Source organism: Lithobates pipiens, unplaced genomic scaffold (assembly GCF_037356315.1).
Source record: "Lithobates pipiens isolate NorthernLeopardFrog02 unplaced genomic scaffold, aLitPip1_a1.2 Scaffold_22, whole genome shotgun sequence".
Classification (NCBI taxonomy): domain Eukaryota; kingdom Metazoa; phylum Chordata; class Amphibia; order Anura; family Ranidae; genus Lithobates; species Lithobates pipiens.
Window position 1 is genome coordinate 168,882,843 of NW_027507784.1, and position 25,721 is coordinate 168,908,563.

At 40.5% G+C, this 25,721-nt stretch overlaps 1 protein-coding gene across 2 annotated transcripts in view; it reads left to right on the forward strand.

Annotated features, from left to right (window-relative positions):
• BMPR2 (bone morphogenetic protein receptor type 2) overlaps nucleotides 1-20,305 on the forward strand; it is a 245,476-nt gene extending 225,171 nt beyond the window's left edge. For both annotated transcript variants that reach the window (XM_077448607.1, XM_077448608.1), the window contains exons 11-13: nucleotides 4,905-5,077; nucleotides 5,855-7,104; nucleotides 13,031-20,305. In XM_077448607.1, coding sequence (XP_077304733.1) covers nucleotides 4,905-5,077; nucleotides 5,855-7,104; nucleotides 13,031-13,281 — 1,674 coding nt within the window. In that variant the 3' untranslated portion in view covers nucleotides 13,282-20,305. The remainder of the gene's footprint in view (nucleotides 1-4,904; nucleotides 5,078-5,854; nucleotides 7,105-13,030) is intronic.
• Nucleotides 20,306-25,721: the final 5,416 nt, after the last annotated feature.

A 25,721-nucleotide genomic window follows, 5' to 3' on the forward strand; every position in this document is an offset into this window, starting at 1 on the left:
AGCACAGATCGCTTTTCAGGGGAATAGCATTTTTTTGCTGCTACTTTGAACAAGCAAGAAAAAAAAACAGTTCTGATTGTACACATATGGAGTAGGGCTGGGGAAAAAAATCGATTTGAATCTTGAATTGAGTTGAGAGGTCAAAACGATTCAAATTTGCAGCAAATAGTTTTCTTTTTATATTTGTTTTTTCACCAGGATCAGTGCTGACACCGCACCGGGCTGCGTGCAGGAGTTTTTAGGTGAGGCCGTGGCTTCGGCCTAGTCTGCAAGGCCGGACCTGCGGACTAGGACGAAGCCACGACCTCACCTAAAAACTCCTGCCCGCAGCTCCTGAGGACTGGCACGGTGTCCATAAAAAAAACTGGATTCGAATTGTGAATCGAGTTTTTTTTTTTAAATGACAAAAACATTTTTTTAGAAAATCGCCCAGCTCTAATATGGGAAGGGGGGGGGGGGGGGCAGGATTAAACGCAGATACATAAAATGTGCATACATACATCTAAACAGCGGCGGCTGGTGCTCAAAATTTTTGAGGGGCACAAAAAATGTTATAAACCAAATCATCAAATGCAGCGGCCACTGTGCCGTCAAACCCTGCCACTGTACCCTCAAATGCAGCCACTGTGCAATCAATCGCAGCCACTGTACCCAAACGCTGCTACTGTGCCGAACAAACGCTGCCACTGTGCCATCAAACGCTGTCATTGTGCCATCAATTGCAGCCACTGTGCCATCAAACACTGCCACCGTGCCAATTTAACGCTGCCACTGTGCCCATTTAACGCTGCCACTGTGCCCTCAAATGCTGCTACTGTGCCATCAAACGCTGCCACTGTGCCATCAATTGCAGCCACTGTGCCAAACGCTGCCACTGTGCCCATTTAACGCTGCCACTGTGCCCTCAAATGCTTCAACTGTGCCATCAATTGCAGCCACTGTGCCATCAAAAGCTGTCACTGTGCCATCAAACACTGCCACTGTGCCATCAACTGCAGCCACTGTGCCCATTTAATGCTGCCACTGTGCCCTCAAATACTGCCACTGTGCCATCAAACGCTGCCACTGTGCCATCAATTGCAGCCACTGTGCCAAACGCTGCCACTGTGCCCATTTAACGCTGCCACTGTGCCCTCAAATGCTACAACTGTGCCATCAGTTGCAGCCACTGTGCCATTAAATGCTGCCAGTGTGCCATCAAATGCTGCTAGTGTGCCCTTGAATGCCCCCAGTGTGCCCCCCCCCCGCCTGCTCGCCATCTACACACATGCACATGCACACACACATGTACACACATACACACACACATGCACAAACATACACACACACATGCACATACACACAAAAATGCACACACACATAAAGTCTTTTCAAAAACGGCAGTGCTTTATCTTACCTCTTCCTGCCGGGTGCTGCACTGTAGGGGGAGACAAAGAGCACACTTTGACCAAAGATCGGGGAGCTCGGTCTCAGCCGCCCACTCCTTCAGATATACAGGGGGGCCCTCAAGGCCCCCCTGCAGCATGGGGCCCTGTCGCCTTGGCGATCTCAGCGACCCCTATAATTCCGCCACTGGGTAGACCTTTTTATGCCTTCTACCAAGATCCATTCTTGCATTTTAACATTTTATCTACATAGTAGGTAGGTTAAGGAACTCTTGCCATGCAAATCCATTGCATGTCAAGAGTTCCTCAACTTACCTACTATGTAGTTTTTTGCTTTTTGTTATAGTTTTTCTATAAGCCAGGTACACACAGGCCCAATGTCCCAGGAGACAATGTCAGTTAAAAAAAAAAAAACGTCCGACATTGGCCTGTGTGTATGTCAGTCTCTCCGACAGAAGCCAGCTGTTTGACTGACTTCTGTCAGATGTGGGGTGGGGGGGGGGGATCACGGGGGAAGCTGTCCCTGCCAGTGATTATTGCTAGTAAAATCCAACATGCTGGCTGTACCCAAGTTGTACAACAATCTGTTTGGGTACAGTCAGCCTGCCAATAGATAGTTTGAATCTCGGCCGGTCCCTAATGAACTGGCCGAGATTCGTAACATCTATAGCCAGCTTTACAAAACTTCATCAACATTATTCAAAGACTGATATGTTGCTGTTGTCAGCTGCCCAGCTTTTCTTTACTCCAGTCTGGGTCCAATTGAAAATCAAATCATGAATACTACATTGACTGAAAACTTAGCTCCTTCATGTTCCATTGTGGTTGATTACTGCATGCAAGCTAATGTGTAGTATGTTGACCTTTAATGTGCATTACAATAAAACAGTCATTCATATAGAATGGACAGGGTTTGTGGCATTTTTTTACCCATCACACCACAACATTTGTATATGTGTTATATTGTGCTGCAGTGCAAGATCATTGGCACCTGCTATAATTGTTCTATACGGTGTCATTCTAAATGAATAACAATGCAACACACTGTACAGAGTGGCATGTGTTAGGCTGGCCATACATTATTTTCTTATTCAATTTCCTTTAGATTTACCTTCAACTATGTAGTACAAGGGCCTGCCTGATTGCACACAAATTGAAAGTGTTTAGATTTGACCTCATGTTAATAAGGTTAAGGTAAATCTAAAGGAAAACTATAGAAGAAAAATGTATAATGTATGGCCAGACTTACTCTGCATTGGGGTAAGGTTTGTCCAAATACTTGTTTTGTCAGGAGAGCCATAATCCTTTTGTTTTTAACACACTACTAAAGTGTTTTTAATGGTGTCTGTGTTTCTATTGGCCTCATTCTTTCTCCCTTACTTACTTACTTTCTGTAATCCTAAATCTTATCCTTAATCTCTGCCATAAATCTTATGCCGTGTACACACAATCGGATTTTCCAACAGGAAATGTTGGATATGAGTGTGTGTATGCTCCATCGTATGTTTGTTGTTAGACTTTCGGCCAATAAATGTTGGCTAGCATGTTCTCATATTTTCCGTCAACAAATGTTTATTGTCGGACTTTCCGATCCTGTGTGCACAAGTCCATCAGACAAAAGTCCAAAGTACAAACACGCATGCTCGGAAGCAAGGATGAGCCAGAAGCGATTGGTCTTGTAAAACTAGCGTTCGTAATGGAGATATCACGTACGTTACTATGTTCATAATTGTTGGCCAACATTTGTGAGACCGTGTGTATGCAAAACAAATTGGAACCAACATCCTTCGAACAAAAATCCACAGTGTTGTTGTCGGAAAGTCCAATTGTGTGTCTGGGGCATAACTGTTAACCTGAACATAACCATTACAACTAACCTTTAACCTGAACCCATCACACCACTAAGTCACAGCGATGCTAGTGTTGCAAATTCTATCACAATAAAAAAATGCCATGTGGTAAAAGCCCAGGCACCTATTTGCAGTGTGCAAATTTAATAGTACCAAGGTGAAATTAGATATATCCAAGTTGGCAACAAGTCCAGGAAACTAATAATAAAGGTAACAAATGGCTTTATACAAAAACACAAGATATATATTGGAATTCTGCAATTTGTGTATGTTTTTAACCAGCTGCAAATGCCATATGAAACGTAATCAATTAATATGTTTCATTGCTGACATCACATTTGGTGAGATATCTTCGACTGAAATGTATCTTTCTGATTTGGTTGGATTGGGGTATAATACAGTATAGTGCTTCTGCACCTCAAAGGGGCTCCACAGGCTGAACGCTCACCCCCAGCAGATCTTTTAGGGCTCATTTACATACTTCGTCCTCTTAAGAGTATCCTGCAGTGGATTTCTTTTCAGAGAGTGTTTGACAGGAGGAGAAGAGGCATTGTAAGGCCTCCTCACCACCTGTTTTAACCCCTACAAATCTCACAAGTTGCTGCATGGCCTCATTCAGACCCCAAATACGATGGTGGAACTTTTTGCCATGCAGCGATGCTAAGTACATGTGTTCACCTTCATTGCCTTTTCAGCTTAGGAGGGAATGGTTGGAGGGTGGTAACCACTTCAATACAGGGAACTTCTACTCCCTTCCTGCCCAGGCCAATTTTCAGCTTTCAGTGTTGTCACATTTTGACTGACAATTGTGTGGTCATGCAACACAGTACCCATATGAAATTGTTATAATTTTTCTTCCCCAGAAATAGAGCTTTCTTTTGGTGGTATTTGATCACCACTGTTTTTTTTTTTATCTTTTGCTAAACAAATAAAAAAAAAGACCGAAAATGTTGTAGAAAAAAAAAGTTTTTCTTTGTTTCTGTTATAAAATTTTGTAAATACGTTTTCTCCTGTCACTAATGAGCCTACACTGATGGGCAATGATGAGGTGGCACTAATTATGAGGCACTAATATGCAGCATTGATAGTCGGCACTGATATCCAGCACTGATAGGTGGCACTGATATCCAGCACTGATGGGCACTAATAGGTGGCACTGATGGATGGCACTGATGGGCAGCTTTGATGGGCACTGGTAGATGGCACTGACTGCATTGCAACTGCCTCACAACTGTGTACAATGCAGCATGGTGGTGTGGCATTGTAGCACAAGGGTACAGCGTTTATAGGGTTAAATCAAGTTAAAGGAAGTGACATATCTTCTTCTCACCACTTGTCAACTGCCTATGGAAAGCAGTCCACCCCAGATCGCTTTTTCTGGGGCCGCCAATAGGTGCCGCACATGTGAGCAATCCCTATTCCAATAGTATATCTACTAGATAGTAAAGTAATAAAGCGATACCTTCAAGTGCATTCTACATATGACTCCACAAAGAAGGCATTCAATAATGAGACAATGTAACATGGCAAGAACATAAAATATGAAGTAATAAGGTCAATATTTACTGCTGTATGCAATAAAGTATAGAGCTTTCTGAATGCAAAAATAAGTTTTAGCTCTAGTTATTCCTTTATAACAAATATAACAAATGTTTAATTTTCCCCACAGGCTGTAAGATCACTTAAAGAAACAATTGATGATTGCTGGGATCAGGATGCAGAAGCCAGGCTTACAGCACAATGTGCAGAGGAGAGAATGGCTGAGTTAATGATGATCTGGGAGAGGAATAAGTCAGTAAGCCCAACCATCAACCCAACCTCTACAGCTGTGCAGAATGAGCGGTATGTGCACTGCAATGAGAACTGGTCTGAGAAAGATCCCTGCCAAATATTACTATGGTTGAAAAGTCCCTAAGGCCGCGTACACACGGGCGGACTGTTCGCCCAACTTAGTCCGCTGAACAGTGTTTCAGCGGACAGTCCGCTCGTGTGTGGGCTTCAGCGGACTGTTTCAGCGGACAGTCTGACGAACAAAGTCTTACGGAATTTCCGTAAGACAGTCCGTTCAAACTTGGTTTTGTCTGTCCAAACTTGGTTTCAGCGGACAGTCCGCTCGTGTGTAGGCAAGTTGGACGGACTAAGTATCGCGCATGCTCAGAAAGGGTTTACACGGCCGAAGGTTGCATTGCAGTGTATAGGACGTCGTTTTTCTAGTCCCGTCGTACGTGCTGTACACGTCATCACGCACGTTTTCAGCGGACTGTTCGTTCATCGTGTGTGGTCAAGTCCGTTCATGCTAATTTTGAACGGACTGTTTGTCGGATTGTTTGACGAAACTTAGTTGGGCGAACAGTCCGCCCGTGTGTACGCGGCCTAAGAGTGATTGTGTTTTGCTGAATGTACTGTATGTGGATTCTATCACAACATGTTGAGGGTGTTTCCTTTAAAACAAAAATGGTTAAAGAAACATTTAGAGAAAAACAACTATAGATAGATATATTATATATGTAGATGGAGAACTCGATAAATTATTTTTGTTTCTGCGTAGAATTGTTGCATGTACATTATTGGTGATTAAGATTTTAATACATTTTTTCTTTTATTCTTTTGTCCCTGTAGCAATCTGTCACAAAGTCGACGGGTCGCAAAAATTGGCCCATACCCTGATTATTCATCGTCCTCTTATATTGAAGACTCTGTGCACAACCCTGACAGTATAGTAAAGAACATCTCATCTGAGAACTCTATGTCCAGCACTCCCCTTACTACCAGTGAGAAGAATCGGAACTCTATTAACTATGAGCGACAGCAGGCTCAGGCACGTCTCCCGAGCCCAGAGACCAGTGTAACCAGCTTGTCAACCAACACTACCAGTACCAACACTACAGGACTTACACCAAGCACTGGTATGACCACAATATCAGAGGTCCAGTACTCGGATGAAGCTATGCATGGCATACAGCCTACTGGGCCCACTCCTGTTTGTCTGCAGCTCACAGAGGAAGACTTAGAGACCAATAAGCTGGATCCAAAAGAAGTTGATAAGAACCTGAAGGAAAGCTCAGATGAGAACCTTATGGAACATTCCCTGAAACAGTTCAGTGGGTCTGACCCACTAAGCAGCACAAGCTCCAACTTATTTTACCCACTAATAAAGCTGGCAGTGGAATCCACAGGGCAGCAGGATTTTACACAAATGGGAAATGGCCAAGCTTGCTTAGTACAAGACCTACACCCTGCACAACACTATCCCCTTCCTAAGCAACAAAACCTTCCCAAAAGACCTACCACCCTTCAACTAAATACTAAATCCTCTGGCAAAGAGTCTAGGCTTAAATTTGGCAGCAAGCACAAATCTAACTTGAAGCATGTCGAAACAGGAGTGGCCAAAATGAACACAGTGAGCGCTGCAGAACCTCATGTGGTGACAGTATCCGCAGCTGCAGGTAGGACAGGTTATGTGAACTCTCAGGGACCCTCAAGCCAGCATTCAAATACAGTCTTAGGTCCCAATACCAACTCAGTGACCCTCAGGGCACAGGAAATGCTACAAAACCAATTCAGAGGTGAGGACAGCCGTCTGAACATCAACTCTAGCCCAGATGAGAATGAGCCACTGCTGAGGAGAGAACAACAGGCTGGGCAGGATGAGTCTGTACTAGACCGACTAGTGGAAAGGAGGGATCGGCCACAGGAAACCAGCAGGGTGAACTCAAATAACAATAACAACAGCAGCCAGTGTATACAGCAAGATCCAGCTGCACAGGTTCCTTCTGTAGAACATAGACAGCGCCAGACAAGGAGAGCACAGAGACCTAACTCCCTGGACTTGTCCACCTCCAGTATTATGGATAACTGCAGCACACAATGTAAGCCTAAATTTTCTGATAAATATATATAGATCTATGTTACAGTATTTACTGAGTAATTATGTGATAACGTTACTTATGACCTTCTGTGTAATATGCCATTGATTATGAATGTCCATATCACTGTTGAGATCTGAACCATTCATTTTAATATGCTGTCCAATTCCCTGGATAAAAATCAGTCATTTTGGTAAATAAAGTAATCTTTCAAGCAATAAGGAGCCAGTTAGTTATAGTTCATCCAAGCTAGTGGCCTAGATATTGATACCAAAATGGCACCACCATCATTTGAATGTATTTTCAGTTAAAACATCTCAAAAGCAAAACACTTTTTCTCACTACAAAAATAATTTCTGTGCTACCCAAGTATTATTATCTTGGGAATTTGGTGTCTATTGGCTTAAGTTGCTTTGAATACATATAAACTCACAGTGCAAGCATTAATGCATATTATAATAATAACTCTAACAAAGTACCCATATAACAAGTAATTGTGCTGCAAATTTGACAATGACTTGCTAAGCTATTGCTAGAGTTGCCAGGCTTCACAAGTTTGTTGCACATGCAGCAAGTCCACACTGGATGACTCCAGATCAACTTTCTTTGCAAACATTCTGCAAGTTCTGGTTCAGTTATGTTGTGCAATAGTCATCCCACCACAGGGGTCACTGTGGCTGATTTTTCATGCTGTAGAATTGCAGTGCTCTTGTTGTAGACTAACCACTGCAACTTTGCTCTTGATAGAGACTTGCCACGAAAATTTGCTAGGAATTGGAAAAGTGTCAACTAGAACATGTACTTTAAGTGCTCTGCAAGTGTACAACTTGCTAGTGAAAATGTGCAGCAGATTTACAATTCAACACTGCCTCATATTTGTGACAAGTTATCTTTGCTATCTGGGTAATGTCTAACATTTACAACTAGGAATTTACAACATATCTATTGTGAACCACAGTTTTAGTGTTTGGGTTAAGAGGCAACGATTTCTTCTGTGATATTGATCACACTGAAGAAACATAAGCAGATAGTGGAAACCAAATATTCTTCAAAATGGTAACTTGTAATATTTTTTGTTAATATGCTGCAAGGTTGTAAAATTTGGTACTTTTAGCAATAAAAATATTTAGTGTGGTAACTAAAATAGTTTTGCAAAGGATTATTTATTGAATAGTTGCTATTGGTTCTGGACTCCAATAGTGTTCGAAAGGGGACTGGTAGCATCTGGAGCTTATAAGGTAAGTCTGGATTTTTAGGAGTTAGGGTTGGGATTAGAGTTAGGGGGTAATGATGAAATTAAGGGTTAAGATTAGAGTTTGGATTTTAGTGAGTGTTTGTTACCCTAAAAAAAAATATCCTGTTCCATGTTAAACAGCACAGTGCTTGTGCTGTGTAATTTGCCCCCATGTAACACCTGAAATACACTAGTTCAGGTGACCTGGGGGTCCACAAGAAATTCCTTCTCTCTCACTTCCTGTTTGGTTATTGGACAGGAAGTGAAGGTAAATTTCCGCAATGGGACACAGATGGTAAAAAAAAAAGAAATCAGACAGAGGTTATAATCCCCTAAAGTTTTGCTTATAGTTCTACTTTAAGTTCAAAGGACACCTTACCTGGTAAAAATATAGAGGCTTCCATTGCTGACATCCATTCTGCAAATGCTACTTGGCTGACTATCAAGCTGCTCCCCTTGTTTCAATACTTTTAATCTCTAATGCAAAACAGGTATGCAGAAAAGGACTTCTGACTTTAGTATGGCTTTCCTGATTTGGATACTTGTTTCAGGTCAGTGCCTGAGAAAGTCCTGAAGTACAAGAGTTAGAATACTAGCCAGACAGCTAGCATTTTAAAGTAAGTCAGAAATTCCAACTACCTTCTCTTGCTAAAGATTTAAGGGTTAAACATTTTTAATTTCAGGGTTAAAATATAACTGAAGGCAAAACTGTTTTTTTTTTTTTAGCTTTGGATGGAGTGGAGAGGGATTAGAATGTTTGTCAGTTTGTATTGCTGTCTGTGCTCCCATTAGGAAGATTCAGCCTCTCTATTTGTCATGTTTACCATTATCATTGAAAATCCCAAAGTTTGGGTTGTCCCCAGAAAAGTATTAGAGGGGAAATCTTCAAAAGGGGATACTAGTTCTGGTGACCTGGGGTCCTCAAGGAATTTCCTTAATTTGCAGAGATTTTCTTTCTAAGAATTTCTATGATCACCAGGCATTCTTTATATGTACAATCCTTTTATAACGGATTCTATTTATTTTATACAATGCGAGCAAGATACTCTATGGCCCTGATCAGGGTCCATGGAGTATCTTTATTTTTTTCCCCCTAAGCCAGCTACTTGTGCTCATCCTTTCCAACAACTATTCTGGACACTGCTGCACATATGTGCATGTGCCAACGCATGCACACACATAGCACATAAATGTTCCACATAGTTATATACACTGTGGATTGAACTTTTTTTCAACTGTATAAAAAACAGATTTGCCAAAAATAACAGGACAAATAAACACAAACATCCAAAGAGACAAAATTAGTACCTACCGACACAAATAGAAACGTGTCCACATAGACACAGGCAGTACCATACTGACACAACTAAGACATGTCTGCAGAAAGGCTGGATTCACACCTATGCAGTTTTAGTGCTTTTTGCATTTTGCAGATTTGCACTACAGTCCATTTAACATGGTTTCCTATGGAACACGTTCTGTAGTGCAAGTCTGCAAAATGCAAAAAGCACTAACTGCATAAGTGTGAATCCAGCCAAACACAGTCAGTACCATAGTGACACAACAAGGAATTTGTTCACAGAGATAAAATCAGTACCACAGTAAGATCTGGTTCACACCTATGCAGATTGCAGTTTGCATATTCCAGATGCATTTTGCGTTTTTCAATACGTGTTTTTGATCCATTGAATCCTATGGATCCAAAAACCAGAAAAAAGCCCCTGACCCTTTCCATAAAATGCACAAATGTGAATGTGACCTATGTTAAATGGACTGTAGTGTGTTTCTGCAAAACGGTGTTGGTAACTCAACCATTAATTTGTCCATGGAAGCACAATCACAAGTACCCTATTGACAAAACCTGGATTGTATCTGGAGAGAATCGATCAATACCAATACAACCAGGAATGTGTCTACAGAGGCACAATCAATACTGTCGTGACATAACTAGAAATGGGTCCACAGTATTGTAGAGAATCAAACAGAAACACATTTTGATCTACCTACTTTAACTTGGGTTTTGTTTGAATTAATATTCAGGAGGGTTTGACTGACAGGCTCTGTAGGCCTATAAGTAGCAGTAGACAGCATGAATTTAAAGTGGCTTGGGGGGCCATCTGCTGCCCCTGATGCTCTAGGCAATAGCCTGTGTGGTCTAATGAAAAATCTGGCCCTGGTATATACAGTAACTCACAAAATTGAGTACACCCCTCACATTTTTGTAAATATTTTATTATATCTTTTCATTTGACAACACTAAAGAAATGACACTTTGCTACAATGTAAAGTAGTGATTGTACAGCTTGCATAACATTGTCAATTAGCTGTCCCCTCAAAATAAGCCAACACACAGCCATTAATGTCTAAACCGCTGTCAACGAGTGAGTACATCCCTAAGTGAAAATGTCCAAACTGGTCCCAAAGTGTCAATGCTTTGTGTGGCCACCATTATTTTCCAACAATGCCTTAACCCTCTTGTGCATGGAGTTCATCAGAGCTTCACAGGTTGCTACTGGAGTCCTCTTCCTTCCTCCATGAAGACATCACTTTGCTGACGGATGTTAGAAACCTTGCGTTCCTCTACCTTCCATTTGAGGATGTCCCACAGATGCTCAATAAGGTTTAGGTCTGGAGACATGCTTGGTCAGTCCATCACCTTTACCCTCAGCTTCTTTAGCAAGGCAGTGGTTATCTTGGAGGTTTGTTTTGGGTCGTTATAATTTTGGAATAATGTCCTGCGGGCCAGTCTCTGAAGGGAGGGGATCATGCTCTGCTTGAATATGTCAAAATACATGTTTCCTGAATGACCTGTAGCTCCTTAGTGGCGGCAGCACTCATGCAGCCCCAGACAATGACACTCCCACCACCATACTTGACTGTAGACAAGACACACTTGTCATTGTATGCCTCACTTGGTAATGCCACACAGGCTTGATACCATCCGAACCAAATAAGTTTATCTTGTTCTCATCAGGCCACAGAACATGGTTCCAGTAATCCATATCCTTTGTCTGCTTGTCTTCAGCAAAATGTTTGCAGGCTTTCTTGTGCATCATTTTTAGAAGAGACTTCTTTCTTGGATGACAGCCATGCAGACCAATTTAATGCAGTGTATGGTCTGACCGCTGATAGGCTGACCCCCCACCCCTTCAACGTCTGCAGCATACATATACATACTCGTACATCTGTTTCCCAAAGACAACCTTTGGATATGACGCTGAGCACATGCACTCAACTCCTTTGGTCGACCATGGCGAGGCCTGTTCTGAGTGGAACCTGTCCTGTTAAACCGCTGTATGGTCTTGGCCACCGTGCTGCAGCTCAGGCTAATTGGGCCCAGTTTGAACATTTTCACTTAGGGGTGTACTCACTTTTGTTGCCAGCAGTTTAGACATTAATGGCTGTGTGTTGAGCAAAATGTACACTGTAATACAAGCTGTACACTCACTACTTTACATTGTAGCAAGTGTAATTTCAGATCATGTTAGAAACTTTTCTTCCTCATTCAGCAGTGTTTAAGGAGTCTAGGCTTACACTGTGTGTGAGCTGATTGAAAGAAAAGGGACACCCCTTCCACATAGGCAGAGAAATGAGGGAACATGTAGAGCTGTAGTCTGAATAGACACACTCTCTGCTTATCTACCTCTAAGCTCTCTCCCTGACACAAATTTTCAGCTGCTGTTATCTCATGTGTCAGAGAACGTGTCAGAAGTGACTCTGCTGATAACAGAGGAATGAAACACCAGAGACAAACGGCACTCAGAGCTTTGTAGAGAGATATGTAAACACTACAGATATATATGCCTATATCAGATTTCATGAATGGGGTTTACAACCACTTTAAAGTACCTCTAGATTATTGCAGTCAGTAAGGTTTTTTTTGTTCCAAAGTTTTTATTACAATTTTTAAAACATCATACAGAAGTTTACGCTCAAATAGTTGTCAGAAAATTGTCAAAACAAGGATGCATTATCCAATATGATCAGTGACTCCAACCAATTAAACATAAACAAAACATAATAAAAACATTTTTGCATAGTTGGGGGGACTTTACTGCCCCCCACCCCGGTAGCATCCTACCAAAAATTATTATTATGGTATAACAGAACCAATAACAAGAAAAGTGAAAAGGAAAAGAAGAAAGAAAGAATCAGAAAAGAGTAGAGTAATGTAGGTCCCCTCAACCCAGGCCTCCCCTCACAAAATAGCTCGGTATTCAGGGAGCCTGGAGATAAGCAATCCAGGGATTCCAGCACTTTTTCAAACCTAGCTTGCTTTATCTCTTCGAATACTGGTCAGTTTTTCATATTTCATAATCCAGAATATTTTGTGTTTCACCAACGTAACATTGTTTACAGGTGATTTACATGCACGTGCTATAGTTATTTTGAATTAAGAATGAAAAGTATAAGAGTTCGTAGATGTCCGGGGATCTCCTCCGGCAGATCAGTAAGCAGCCCTGTTTTGGTTCCTCTAAGTACATATTGTCCCTTCACTGAGTAGATCAGGTTAAAGTAAGGAGTACTTTTTAAGAAAATAGAATTACAGTTCCTATGGCCCTGAGTCCTTGTTAGAATTGTGACCTCTGTGGTCCCTGTTCCTATGCTATCTTATTTATCTTTCTTACATTGGGTGAAAATAAAGCTTTGAAATCTTATCCCTATAAGGCACTGAAAACTTATTTTGTTATTTAGGTGATACGCTATCAGACAGTCGGGCTGGCTCAGGCGAGAAGATAAAGAAGAGAGTAAAGACACCGTACTCCCTGAAACGATGGCGCCCCTCTACATGGGCCATCCCCACTGAGCGTCAGGACTGTGAAGTCAACAACAATGGGGGCGATGACACCTTCAGCCACTCAAAGTCGAGCACAGCTGTTTACCTTATAGATGGGGGCACCGCCACTGCTGCCCTCTCAAAAGATGCCAGGATGAGCTGCTTGTAAATTATCCAATCATCTCTTTTTTATTATTAATATTTTTATTATTATTTTCAAGTTTTCTGACTGCCTCCAAAACCTGATTTTTTTTTATCATCTAGTGAGCAGAAGACGTGGAAAATCATATTTCTATCATCAAATCTTTGTACAGGACTTGCAATAACACTCATGGTTATGGCAGGGCCAGTAATCCAGTAGGGGTTCGTGTCTTGTGTCCTTCCACGACCATGGGAGTTACATAGAATTCAGCTATGCAGAGTAAACACACAAAACACAGTTTATGCTTCCTTTTTTTTTTTTTTACTTTTTTTTGTTTGTTTGTACTTCATTTTTAAGGTAGTTCTGCACCTTCTACATATTGTTTTGTGAGTCCCAAGTCTGCTCATGTTTCATGTATATGTAAAAAGAAAAAAAAAAAAAACAAAGAAATAGACCACAGAAAGTGGAACACCTCTGAAAAAAAATGTTTTTGTTAAAACGATGGAGAAGATATTGCTGACCGTTGTGGTCTCTAAAAATTCTGCAAAAACTGTCAGACAGGAATAACTGCAGCAGTGTCTTGTGCACGCAAATGTTGATTTTTATGCTGTGTCTAGTCTGTATGTTGATGTGTTAAAGAAGCGCTTGTTCAAGGACAAATACACCAAGAATTGCTTATTTCCTGCCTTTTTTTTTTTTTAGTAGCAAAAGACTTTGCACTTTTAGGTAAAAGCACTGCAAGTCATATTAAAAATGGCTGTCTCACAGGAAGATTCCATTCACAATTCCAAACCCCTAAACTGTGAATCAGTTTACTCCAAAGCTTGGACAGATTTTAGCTCGTGATTCATGGGGCTTTAATCTTTTCAGCTATTGGAGGAGACAGAGCCACAGCATGATGGACTGACTGATGAACTGAGGGGGTTTTATGTAAAATGTTTACTTTCACCAAGCTTATTTGCGTATCGGACAACCATTGTTAGCTGATGACACTTGGAGGAAGAAGAAACAAGGGGACACGTCTATTAAGGCTTTAAGGCGTATGTTAAAAAAAAATAAAATAGTTTAAAAGATTATATAAATATATATATAAAATATGTGATTATAACAAGAAAAGAGCTTATAAAAGTGATATTTTAGCCTATCTGTGCAAGAGTGAACACTTGTTAAGCAGAGTGGATTACCTTTGAATATCTGGCTTTTCATGTACTTGGTTGAAATGTGCAATGATATATTTTTTCCCTCAATGCTTTACTGCAAAATACATTTCACTAACGCTAAAACTTTCCGTACTGTTTGTGATTTTTTTTTTTTTTTATCGTTTTATCCTGAATAACTGCTACAAAATGCCCCCAGGAGCTGCTTTTTGTATCTGAAAGCTGCCCGTTGCTGGTTATGTCCTGTGAATAGGCTTTAACTTGGTATTTTTAATAAAAATTGAATAAATGTACGCAAAATACAGAATTTAGGCTTGCCCCTTTGGAGAAGCAGTGTCACGGTGCTTAAATAACATTAGGGAAATTAAACTGATCTCAGGCTCTCTGTGGACTGTGCTGTATAATCTCATTGTCTGTTCATGACAGGTTTCCGTTTTTGCAACCTAACCCCCATGAACACTACCAATATGCAATCTCAGGATGACAATCTTCTGAAGATACGTTGAGATATTGGAATTTAAACTGAACAGGTTTCCGTTTTTGCAACCTAACCCCCATGAACACTACCAGTATTCAATCTCAGGATGACAATCTTCTGAAGATACGTTAATATATTGGCATTTAATCTGAACTTTAGCAGAAACTGCTAAAATAAGAGAACTGTCTTTTCATAACTTAGCCCTTCAGCCCACCAAGACTAGTCAGATTCCAAATATGTAAATTTCTATACCGTTTTTATTGTGTTCTCCCCATCCCTAACATGAAAGAACCTGTACTTGCACAGTTTCATATACAAAAAAACAACATTAAAAAAATCGAATATTTTCTCCCTGACAATTTACGCAGGAAAAACTTGAAAAATTATGAAAAACTAGTTAATTTTCCACTGTCGCCTTCAGAATCTAATCAGTCTAGGCCCAGATATGTTGCTTTTTTGCAAATCTAGGACGTTAATCTGACAGCAAGATCATCTGGCCTTATTTCCTTCTTACTTTAATATTAATATGGTAATTTAAAATGGTAAAAAACAATGGGCAAAGTGTAGCGGAAATTATGATAGTCTGAGGACACTAAACTGCTTGATAGCTGAATAGTTGTGCTGGGTAACTAGATTTTGCTTTTTTTTTCTTTTTGGACACTTACTAAGTAACGGTCTGTGGCTATGTGCTCTATAGTGTTCAATTAACCAACTGTTGAAAGCTTCTTCCTGATTGACTGCTATGCACTTTATTTCCCCCCCCCTGTCCATTTTTTATTTACAATATCTACTTTTGGAGGTAGCAATGTTATATCTTTTATAGACAATCTAAAGGTTTTTCCTGTTAAGCCTAGTACACACTATTAGATTTTTTTTGTTCAACCCAGCACGGGTGAATTAAAAAAAACTCACAGCTGTGGAGGAGCCATTGTATTAACCATGCAATGTTAGTACAGTGATCTCCCCTGCTGTTCTATTGTGTTCTGACAGGGGGACAGTCCCCCGCCAGAACACTCCGGTCAGTGCTCTGAGCCATTGGATCGGGAGTCGGTCGGCAGACCTTTTTTGGCATGCCTCATTGACAGAAGCTGACCGATCGGCCAACTTCTATTCGACCAGCTGCAGTACACATGGTCTGAATGACGGCCAGTTTCTTTTCAATCAGCCAATGCCGCCCGACATTTGGCCCACGTGTACTAGGCCTAAGCCTACATTTTCAATGTTTTCTCAAAAGCTTTCGTTATTATTTTAAATACCCAACATAAACTATTATCTTTATTGAATCTGACTTTAAGATTTTTTTTGGGGGAGGGCTAAAACCTTTGAGAGATTTAAATTTGTGTCCCTGTTAAAGAGATTTCTCTCACTTCCTGCATGTTTTTAAAAGTAAAAGGTGAGGGGTCAATAGAGAAAGTGAGAGGAAACCTGCCCAACTAAACACAACCAACAATGAAAGCCTAACAGATGTCCTTACTAAGGATGAGCTCAGGCGTGTTCGCAAACAGCACATGCAGAGCCAGCCAGGAATTCGGCACTGCACAGGCAGTGAGACATTTCCCGATCTCTGCAGCCACACGTCGGGACAATGTCTCACTGCCTGTGATTAGCGCTGTGCAGTGTCGACTTCCTGGCGGGCTCTGCACATGCTGTTCGCAAACACACCTGAGCTCATCCTTAGTCCTTACCTATCTTCACTTAAAACTTGGCTGCAATTCTTCTTTATTCATTTGTCTTTTAAAAAGGAGTTACTGTAAATATTTCATAATAATGGTATATGGAATGTTGGACATTCATATGATATAAACACAAATTTAAAATAAAAAAAACATGGAGCGATCAAATTCTGGAATTAGGCTATCCAACAATTCTTGAAAAACAAAAATCACACAGGGTCTATTTACATTTTCAAGGCGGTGTCCTGCAGTAATCACTATGCACATTAAAGTGGTTTTAAACCTCAGAGATGACATGTGAACAAAGCATGTCCCTCTATAGCAGGGGTGCCCAACCTTTTGAATAGTGAGGGCCACTTAAGCAACTTGGTAACCGGTCACGGGCCACAATGAGTGGAGCAGGTGCATGGCATGTCCGTGTCCACTCTGCATTTGGAGAGCAGACACGGACGCAGCCCACGATATTGCATCGTATTGCAGGTAGAACACAAGTCAGTTTATGTCTGCCACTACTTAGAGGTAAATGGAGGGTCCAATTGGTCGGACTGTCGGAACTGACTGCGTGAAAGGGGTCCAAGGTTGCTTTCACACTGATGCGCTGCGGTTTACCCACACCTGGCGAACGCAGTGAACCTTTGGCTTTCCTGCAGTTTGCAATAGACTTCTATTATATTCTGCAGGTTTGGTGCACTTTCAGAAAGCTCACCAAACTCGCAGGTAATAATAGAAGTCTATGGCTCAGTGCAGGTAATTGCTCTGCACCTGCAGATCAGTTTGAAAGCAGCCCAGTAACCACTGCAGAAAAGATATGCCCATATATACACTATGATTTTAGTAATAAACTGACCTTTAATGACAGTATTCTTTCTATTCTATCCCAGAGCAGGAGGTCATGGGCCACATCAGAGGGCTCCGCGGGCCACATGTGGCCCCCGGGCCACTGGTTGGGCACCCCTGCTCTGTAGTGTGTACTTGTCTCAATTAGGAGCACTAAGTGGAGTTTCTGGCTTATGCCTCGTTCCTCTGCTATCAGCATGAATCACTTCTGACAGGTTTTCCTGATACCTAGAGAAAAATGGTGACAGGGCAGAGAGCTCCAACTGATTGACAGCCTTAGGTCTGTTCCTGTGTGCTGTGTGAAGGTGGGTGTGTCCCTTCCCTCCAATCAGCTGTCAGAGCTCTCCTCACTGAGCCCTGCAGAGTGTAATTCCAGCTCTCTGCCACCTTTTTTTTGCCAGCTCAGGCAAGATTTTTTAATTTTGGACTTTGAACGGATGTAGAGAAGTTAAGACTGCAGATAAACAGGTACAACTTATCTAGGATGATATGTTTAATTACTGTGCATTACCTGAGGCCAGTCACTTTACTGGGTATATGTAAGGGTTTACAACCACTTTAACCCACAATACATGTGCTATAAAGTTGCAGTTTTAATTTATTTCCAGTATACCATAACATACAGATACACTCTACAACGCGTTGTGATAAAAAATCTAATAAATATGCTGAATATCCGTTTTTTTGTCCGTTCTTCTGCATTGAGGCATTTTGAATGGGTTTCTCTAAGGAAACTTAAGGCATCAACGCACTACTCCCAACGCACATGTTACTGTAGAGATGGCTGTATGTGTAAGTGGGTACTGAAGTGACCACCGGCTGGAACTTTGAATAATCAGAGAGAGTGATGCCACCAGCACACCAAGATCTCCAAAATGAGTCCAAAGCTTTAATCCGTGATCACATTGTTACAGCACATGGGAACATTTTGGAGCCATTCAGGACCCCTTCATCACATGGTCACATGCTTGATAAAGGGGTTCTGCGTGGCTCAGAAATGTTGCTATCTGCTATAATGATGTGATCGCTGATTAAAGCTATGTACCCATTTTGGAGATCCTGGTGTGCTGGTGACACCGCAAGTGTTAATGCAATGCACTGGAACGACAAAGTGTGAATGAGCCCTCAATGAACAGGCAGCATTAAATACAGGAAAACATACAATTGTCCTGAATTCATCAAGTTCATTGTTTTACTGAGTTTGTGGCTGCAAAATCTCAGCCATGGGTGAAGGTGTTGGAGAACGTTAGCTGTGATCAGGTGATTTCTTTCAGCAGTATTATTGAATGTAATCAAACATTTCAATCACAAAAACTATCCTGGAAAGCTAAATCGTGCCCTGCATAACTCTAAAGGCTACTTTCACTCTGGGGTGTTGGGGGGTTTCAGTGGTAAAGCGCCGTTATTTTTAGCAGAGCTTTAACATCATTTCTGCAGCACTAGCGGGGTGCTTTTAACCCCTGCTAACGGATGGAAAAGGGTTAAATGTGCCCGCAAAGTGTCAGCTCTCTGGCAGCGCTGCCCATTGATTTCAATGGACAGGGACGCTGTAGGATATATATAGTATACACCGCTCCTACTGCGCCTCAAAAGATGCCGCTTGTAGGACTTTTTTGGGGATCCTGCCAGCACATTGCTCCAGTGTGAAAGCACTCGGGCTTTCACACTACAGTGAGAGGAGAGGCGCTTTAAAGGCGCTATGCAGACTCTATTTCTAGCGCTATAGTGCCTGTAAAGCTCCTCAGTGGGAAAGCAGCCAAATAGCCCAAACAGAGTGTATATTAAATCTTGTAATAGGAATATATTCATGTCCAAGCATAAGTAAATTTGAGTATACCAGTGTAAATGAGCTTTTTTTTAGTACAAAGGTTTTTGTGACACTGCTCCTTTAAAGGTGTTCTATCCATTTCATTCTTATTTAAAATGTTTAGGCCATTGGTAACCAGGACATTTTGTCTTAATTATCACATTTTCTGTTCATTGCAGCCTATTTGTTCAATTGATGCAAAGAGCAATGATGTAATGTTCTCATAGCAACAGAGATCAGCAATTAAGTGGTCTAATGCACTAGTGAATACTTAAAGGGTTAGTTTAGCAAAAAAAAAAAAAAAAAACTGCCTATGCATGTAAGGGTATCTACCTGTAGATAAAAACAAACTGTGTGCAGCTTTAACTAAAATCAGATAATGATTTTTCCATAGGTTTAGCCATTTTATATACCTCTCAAAACCTGGCCTAAGAAAAGTACAGTATGTATATGGCCTACACCTATAGCAGGCATTATCCAATTTAGTCATAGCTGTGCATTTTTTTTTTCTACATGCACCCTTTAACTGCATAGGCAGTTTTTTGTTAAAGGTGAACTAACCCTTTAAAGCGAATTAGTTGATATGTAAGATCACATATTCTGTAAGCACTATTACATTAAACAAGCCTTATTGCATTGAAACCCATAGTCTATCTGTATGATGTACTAGTATATTATACTATATATTCTAGTATAGTATACTTTTATTTTTACCAACGCTCACCATTAAATGTGTAAAAAAAAAATTGTATAGCGTTACTTTTATAATATACTTGTATAATATGCTATATTATTCTAGTATAGTATACTAGTATTCTATATATTTATTATCCACAATGTCTTTTTTTTATTTTGTAAATGTAATTTGTCATGGTATCACATCCACACGCTAGTACAGAATACTATACAGTATTCTGTTAAAGTATATTATTCTGGTTTAATTTATAAAGATTTTAATCTAGAAACTACATGAGGATGGTCAGGTTTATGAACAAACACCAGTTTATCTCCTGCTGAATAGAATTTTGAATGACAGTTTAACCTTTATTCATTATTGTTCTTTTCCATAACCAATTGAAATAAATATCAGTTAATAAGACCACTGCATTGTATTGTCTAGCTTGTTTCAGAAGAGGGTGGCTTATTTTAACCAAATGTTTTGTGTTGGATTATTTCTTCCCTTGGCAGTTGGTACAAAAATTCAAATCATGCCTAACAAGTGCCTATAAGTAAACCTGAGTGCTGCTCAAAATGATTGCCTCAAAATGAAACACACTTTACCAAGTATTTTAAGGTAGTTGTGTATGTGAATGTATTTGTATGATGTATATACAGTATATTTTCACACATGTCCTTTTGTGAGCTCTCTAAATACAGATGTTAACTTTCAAATCGAATTGTACTGTGGGGCTGCTTGAATGACTTATTCCGTGTACACGTGATCGGACTATCCGACGGACCAGAGTCCGGCGCACAATTCGCCCGTGTGTGGACTCCGATGGACTTTTTCTTCCCAAAAGTCCGGCGGACTTTGAAAGAAGTCTTGACTCAAAATTGTCCACCGGACTCGGCAGTCCGGCGGACAATCCGCCCGTCTGTGTGCTAGTCTGCCGGACTTTTGAAATGAACGGACTTGCCCACACACGGAGTAAAGTCTGTTCATTTTGAACGTGGCTCCAGGTAGACGGAACTAGTGAAGGAAGTCCATGTCGCTGCCTCCATCGGCGAGATTGACACCTGGCAAGCCCTGTCACCTGGTATGGATTTAAAGGGGAACCCCTACACCGAAAAAAATGGCGTGAGGGTCCCCCCAAAGTTCATAGCAGACCCTTATCCGAGCATGCAGCCCCGGCTGGTCAGGAAAGGGGGTGGGGACAAGCGAGCAGGCCCCCCCTCCTGAGTCTTACCAGGCCACATGCCCTCAACATGGGGGGGGTGCTTTGTCCCCATGTTCATGAGGACAAGGGCCTCTTCCCGACAACCCTGGCCATTGGTTGTCGGGGTCTGCGTGCGGGGGGCTTACCAGAATCCTTTAATAAGAGGGCCCCCAGATTCCGGCCCCCTACCCTATGTGAATGAGTATGGGGTACGATGTACCCCTACCCATTCACCTGGAGAAAAAAGTGTACAAAAAAAAACACAACATAGGTTTTTAAAGTACTTTATTAGACTTTATTAGACAGCTCCGGGGGTCTTCTTCCGTCTTCATGGGGTCTTCTCACCGGGCTCCTCTGCTATCTTCTGCTCTTTTGCTAGCTCTTTTACTACTCTGCCGGACTAAGTCCGCCGGATAGTCTGATCATGTGTACGTGGCATTAGTGGGCCCGGGTTTAACTTACAAAAAAAAGTGTGCATCCTCACATGTCCAGCTGGGAGGGCCGCTTACAGGCAGGGATGTGCACAATGGAAACATTTGTTTTGTTTCATATTCGTTTGTTAAGTTAATAATTCAGTTTCATCATGTTCGTTATGCTAGAATGATTTATTTTCAGAATTTGTTTCATATATTTGGATTTGTTTTGTATATTTGTTATTTTTGGAATTGTAATTTAAATTCACGAAAGAATTTAAAGTTTAAATAGAAACATACTTCAGTAAATACATTAACGTATAATTGTGAAATAAGTTGAATATTCTTACTAAGGCTGCTTTATAAAATAGAATAGAATAAAACAAAACAGAATAGAATAGAAAAGAATAGAATATAATAAATTACAATAGAAAATAAAAGAACAAATTAGTTAGATTACTACTTAGGCTGCTTTGTACAATAGAATAAAACCGAATAAAATAGAATAGAAAATAAAGGAATAGAATAAAGCCGAATAAAGTAGAAAATAAAGGAATAAAAAAGAATTTAATAAAATTAAATATAGTAGAATAAAATAGAAAATATGTTATTATTATTCTATTATTCCATTTTATTATATTTCTTTATTTTCTATTATATTCTATTTTTTACATTCTGTTTTATTCTATTTTTTTTCTATTCTGTTTTATTAAATTCTAGTCTTTTATTTTCTAGTCTATTCTTTTTTTATCCTATTCTGTTCTGTTCTATTCTGTTTTATCTTATTCTATTCTATTAAGCTGCCTAAGTAGGACTTATCACCTTTTTCACTTTTTTACCTTAATGTATTTAATGCAATATGTATTCATTTCGAATTTGAATTCATATGGCTACAATCACCTCAAGCAAATACATTTTCCAATTTCAATTCATTTTCAAATTCAAAAAAATGGTATCATTTTATAATCTATTTCAAATTTATTGAAATTTATTACTATTGTGATTTGGAAATTATACATCTTAAATCTCAGAAATAACTAAAATTTTGTCCAAATTTTGATTCAGAATAAAACAAGTTGCACATGTCTACTTAATGGATAACTAAACCTAAGAACAAAAATGTAATATGTTACAGCTTACCAATCCTCAGATATGGTGCCTGCATTCATTTTCATTTTTACGTCTAATGCCCCGTACACACGAGTTGATTTTCCATCGGAAAAAACTTTGATGGTTTTTCCAATGGAATTCTGTTCAAGCTTGGCTTGCATACACACGGTCACACAAAAGTTCTCTGAACTGTCGACCGTCAAGAACGCGGTGACATACAACACTATGAGGAGCTGAGAAAATTAAGTTCAATGCTTCCGAGCATGCGTCAAATTGTTTCCGAGCATTCGTAGGAATTTTATGCATCAGAAAATTTGTACAGACGATCGGAATTTCCAATCAGAACTTTTTCCAACCAAAAAATAGAGAACCTGCTCTCGATCTTTTGCTGGCTGGAATTCTGACAAAATCTGGTGGGGCTCTGAATCAGCTTCCAGGTATTTTTGTCAAATCTTAAAGCGGTTATTAAGCCACTACAATAAAAATCTCCCATCCCCTCTGTAACATAACAGTATGTGTCCCTGTGTTATATAAAAAAGCTGGCGGTCTTTACCTATATCAGAGCGACTCCCGGCGCTCGCGTGATTTCTCAGCTCTCTCCTCTGCCTGGCTTACAGCTATAGTGGGCGGGACTCCCACTGACATCAGCAAGGGATGAGGGGAGGAGAGAGGAGAGAGCTGAGTAGTCACATGAGTGTCGGGAGACGCTCTAATATAAGGTACAGATCGGCAGCTTTATTTATATTACACAGGCACAGGGGCACATAATGTTATTTTACAGAGGGGATGAGATTTTTTTGTATTTATGATAGCAGCAAAAGGGGAGGGCACTGACACAGAGCAGACAGGCGGGGTGAAGGGGGGAGGAGGAAGTCAGAACAGGGCTGTGGATGACGGAGGCATGTAAACTGACCACGTTGTCAAGGCTCAGCAGCCATGGTAAACCATGGTCAGTTTACAGGGGGTGCGGGTATGGCCAGGCAGGATCAGCCAGGTTTCTTAGGTTAGAAAAGGGGCCAAATTACACAGCATAAGCACTGTGCTGCATAACATGCTTTAAGGCCTGATTCACACCTATGCATTTTTAGTGCTTTTTGCATTTTACAGATTTGCACTACAGAACGTGTTCCATAGGAAACCATGTTAAATGGACTGTAGTGCAAATCTGCAAAATGCAAAAAGCACTAAAAATGCATAGGTGTGAATCAGGCCTAAGGGAACAGGATCTGCTTTTTTTTTTTTTTTTTTTTTTTTTAGGGTAACAAACACTTTAATGGAACAAGCTGAAGTTATAAGCTGATTGGCTACCATGCAAAGAATTTGCACTCGTTTTGGTAAATCGACCCCATAGAGTCCTTATCACTTATGAGGTAAACTGAAAGCAAAAATATTGCTATATTTCTTTTGGGAACAAACACAAATATGTTGCTTGATTGCCCCACACATGAAACAGCAGTAACCAATATATGATATATTATGTCAAAATTCCCAGAAATACATAGGGAAAAAATGGCAATAGATTTAAGGAGGATTGTGATAATAAGCTACCATTTCCCTGGTGTGGACTGCAATAACTTCCTTTTGAAATGTATCAAACAAGGGAACTATTGTGATGTTATCAGCCCACCTCTCCTCCTCAGCCAATCAGAGAAAGCTTTGTATTTATTCATAGAATACAAAGCTCCCTGTAAAATACAGAGCGTTGCTCAGTCCAACTAGATTTTGTTCTGGAAGTGGGACAAGAAGTTCCCATCCCACTGCCAAAACATAGCACTGTATACTGCATGTAGCTGAGGCTACATACAGTTTATACAGTGCTCTTAGCCACTGCATCTCCTAATCCTTGTTTAGATTTGTGATTGAGGGGTGGAAAAACCCCATGGTTGAGTTGCATTTTTACCACCCCTCTACTGCTGCCCCTGCTGAGGTGGTTGGGGGTGTACACATGCCACAGCCAGAGTTATAGCCCCTGTCCTGCTCAGCAGGTGGTTCTGCACACCAGTGGGCAACCCATTCAAGAGCCTCTTTACAATGGATATGCATCCATGTGGTTGTCCGGTAATTAAGGGGTTAAAGCAGGCAGATAGGAGGCGATGCAACACCTTCTCACCAACTCAGTTTTATCATATGGATGTTCAGGCCTCCACTGATGCCAGTTTCAGATGTAAGGTCCTTCAGGTGGCTCTTTGAGCTGGAAAGAGCCCCCAGATTTCCCCTGGTTTGGGGGCTTGTTAGCTTTTTTTGTTTACTTTTTCATCATTTTGACTGCTTTTGGATGGCCTAGTGTCCTTTATTAAATGATTAAGTAAACAGGATGCTTGACAAGAAAATCCTTTTCTTGTTTATTAAATAATACAGGTCCCTTCTATGGTCACTTCTAATACTGCTTTTGCACAAAACTGAAGGTAATGGGATTGGAGGGGTTTTACTGGCAGCATTTGTTTGCTAGTATCCAATTCTCCTGTAGGTGGCAGTACAACCCAATTGTTTCAGAATCCATATGACACGTGTCCTTACCTCTTATCCTCCGAAAGATTTGCTCCACTTCATGATCAGGCCATTTTATGCTTTTTGGCACTGCATTACTTTAACTGACAATTGCACGGTCATGCAATGCTGTACACAAATAACATTTATATAATTTTTTTCCCAAAAATAGAGCTTCCTTTTGGTGGCATTTGATCACCACTATGTTTTTTGTTTTTTTTTGCTCTATAAATGAAAAAAAAAAAGATAATTTTGAGAAACAATACTTTTTACTTTCTGCTATAAAACATATCCAACAAAAAAAATTAAAGTTCTTCATAAATTCAGGTCAATATGTATTCTAATACATATTTTTTATGTCCATGGGGATACCCACGATCATCTCACGGAGGGGAAGAATGGGGAAATGCTAATGTAAACAAGCATTTCCCCGTTCTGCCTAATGACACTGACACTGATCGCCACTCCCTGTAATCGAGAGCGGTGATCAGTGTCGTGTCACACACAGCCCCTCCCCCCAGTGTTAGGATCATGCCCTAGGACACACTTAACCCCTACAGCACCACTTAGTGCTTAACTCCTTCACTGCCAGTCACATTTACACAGTAATCAGTGTATTTTTAATCGC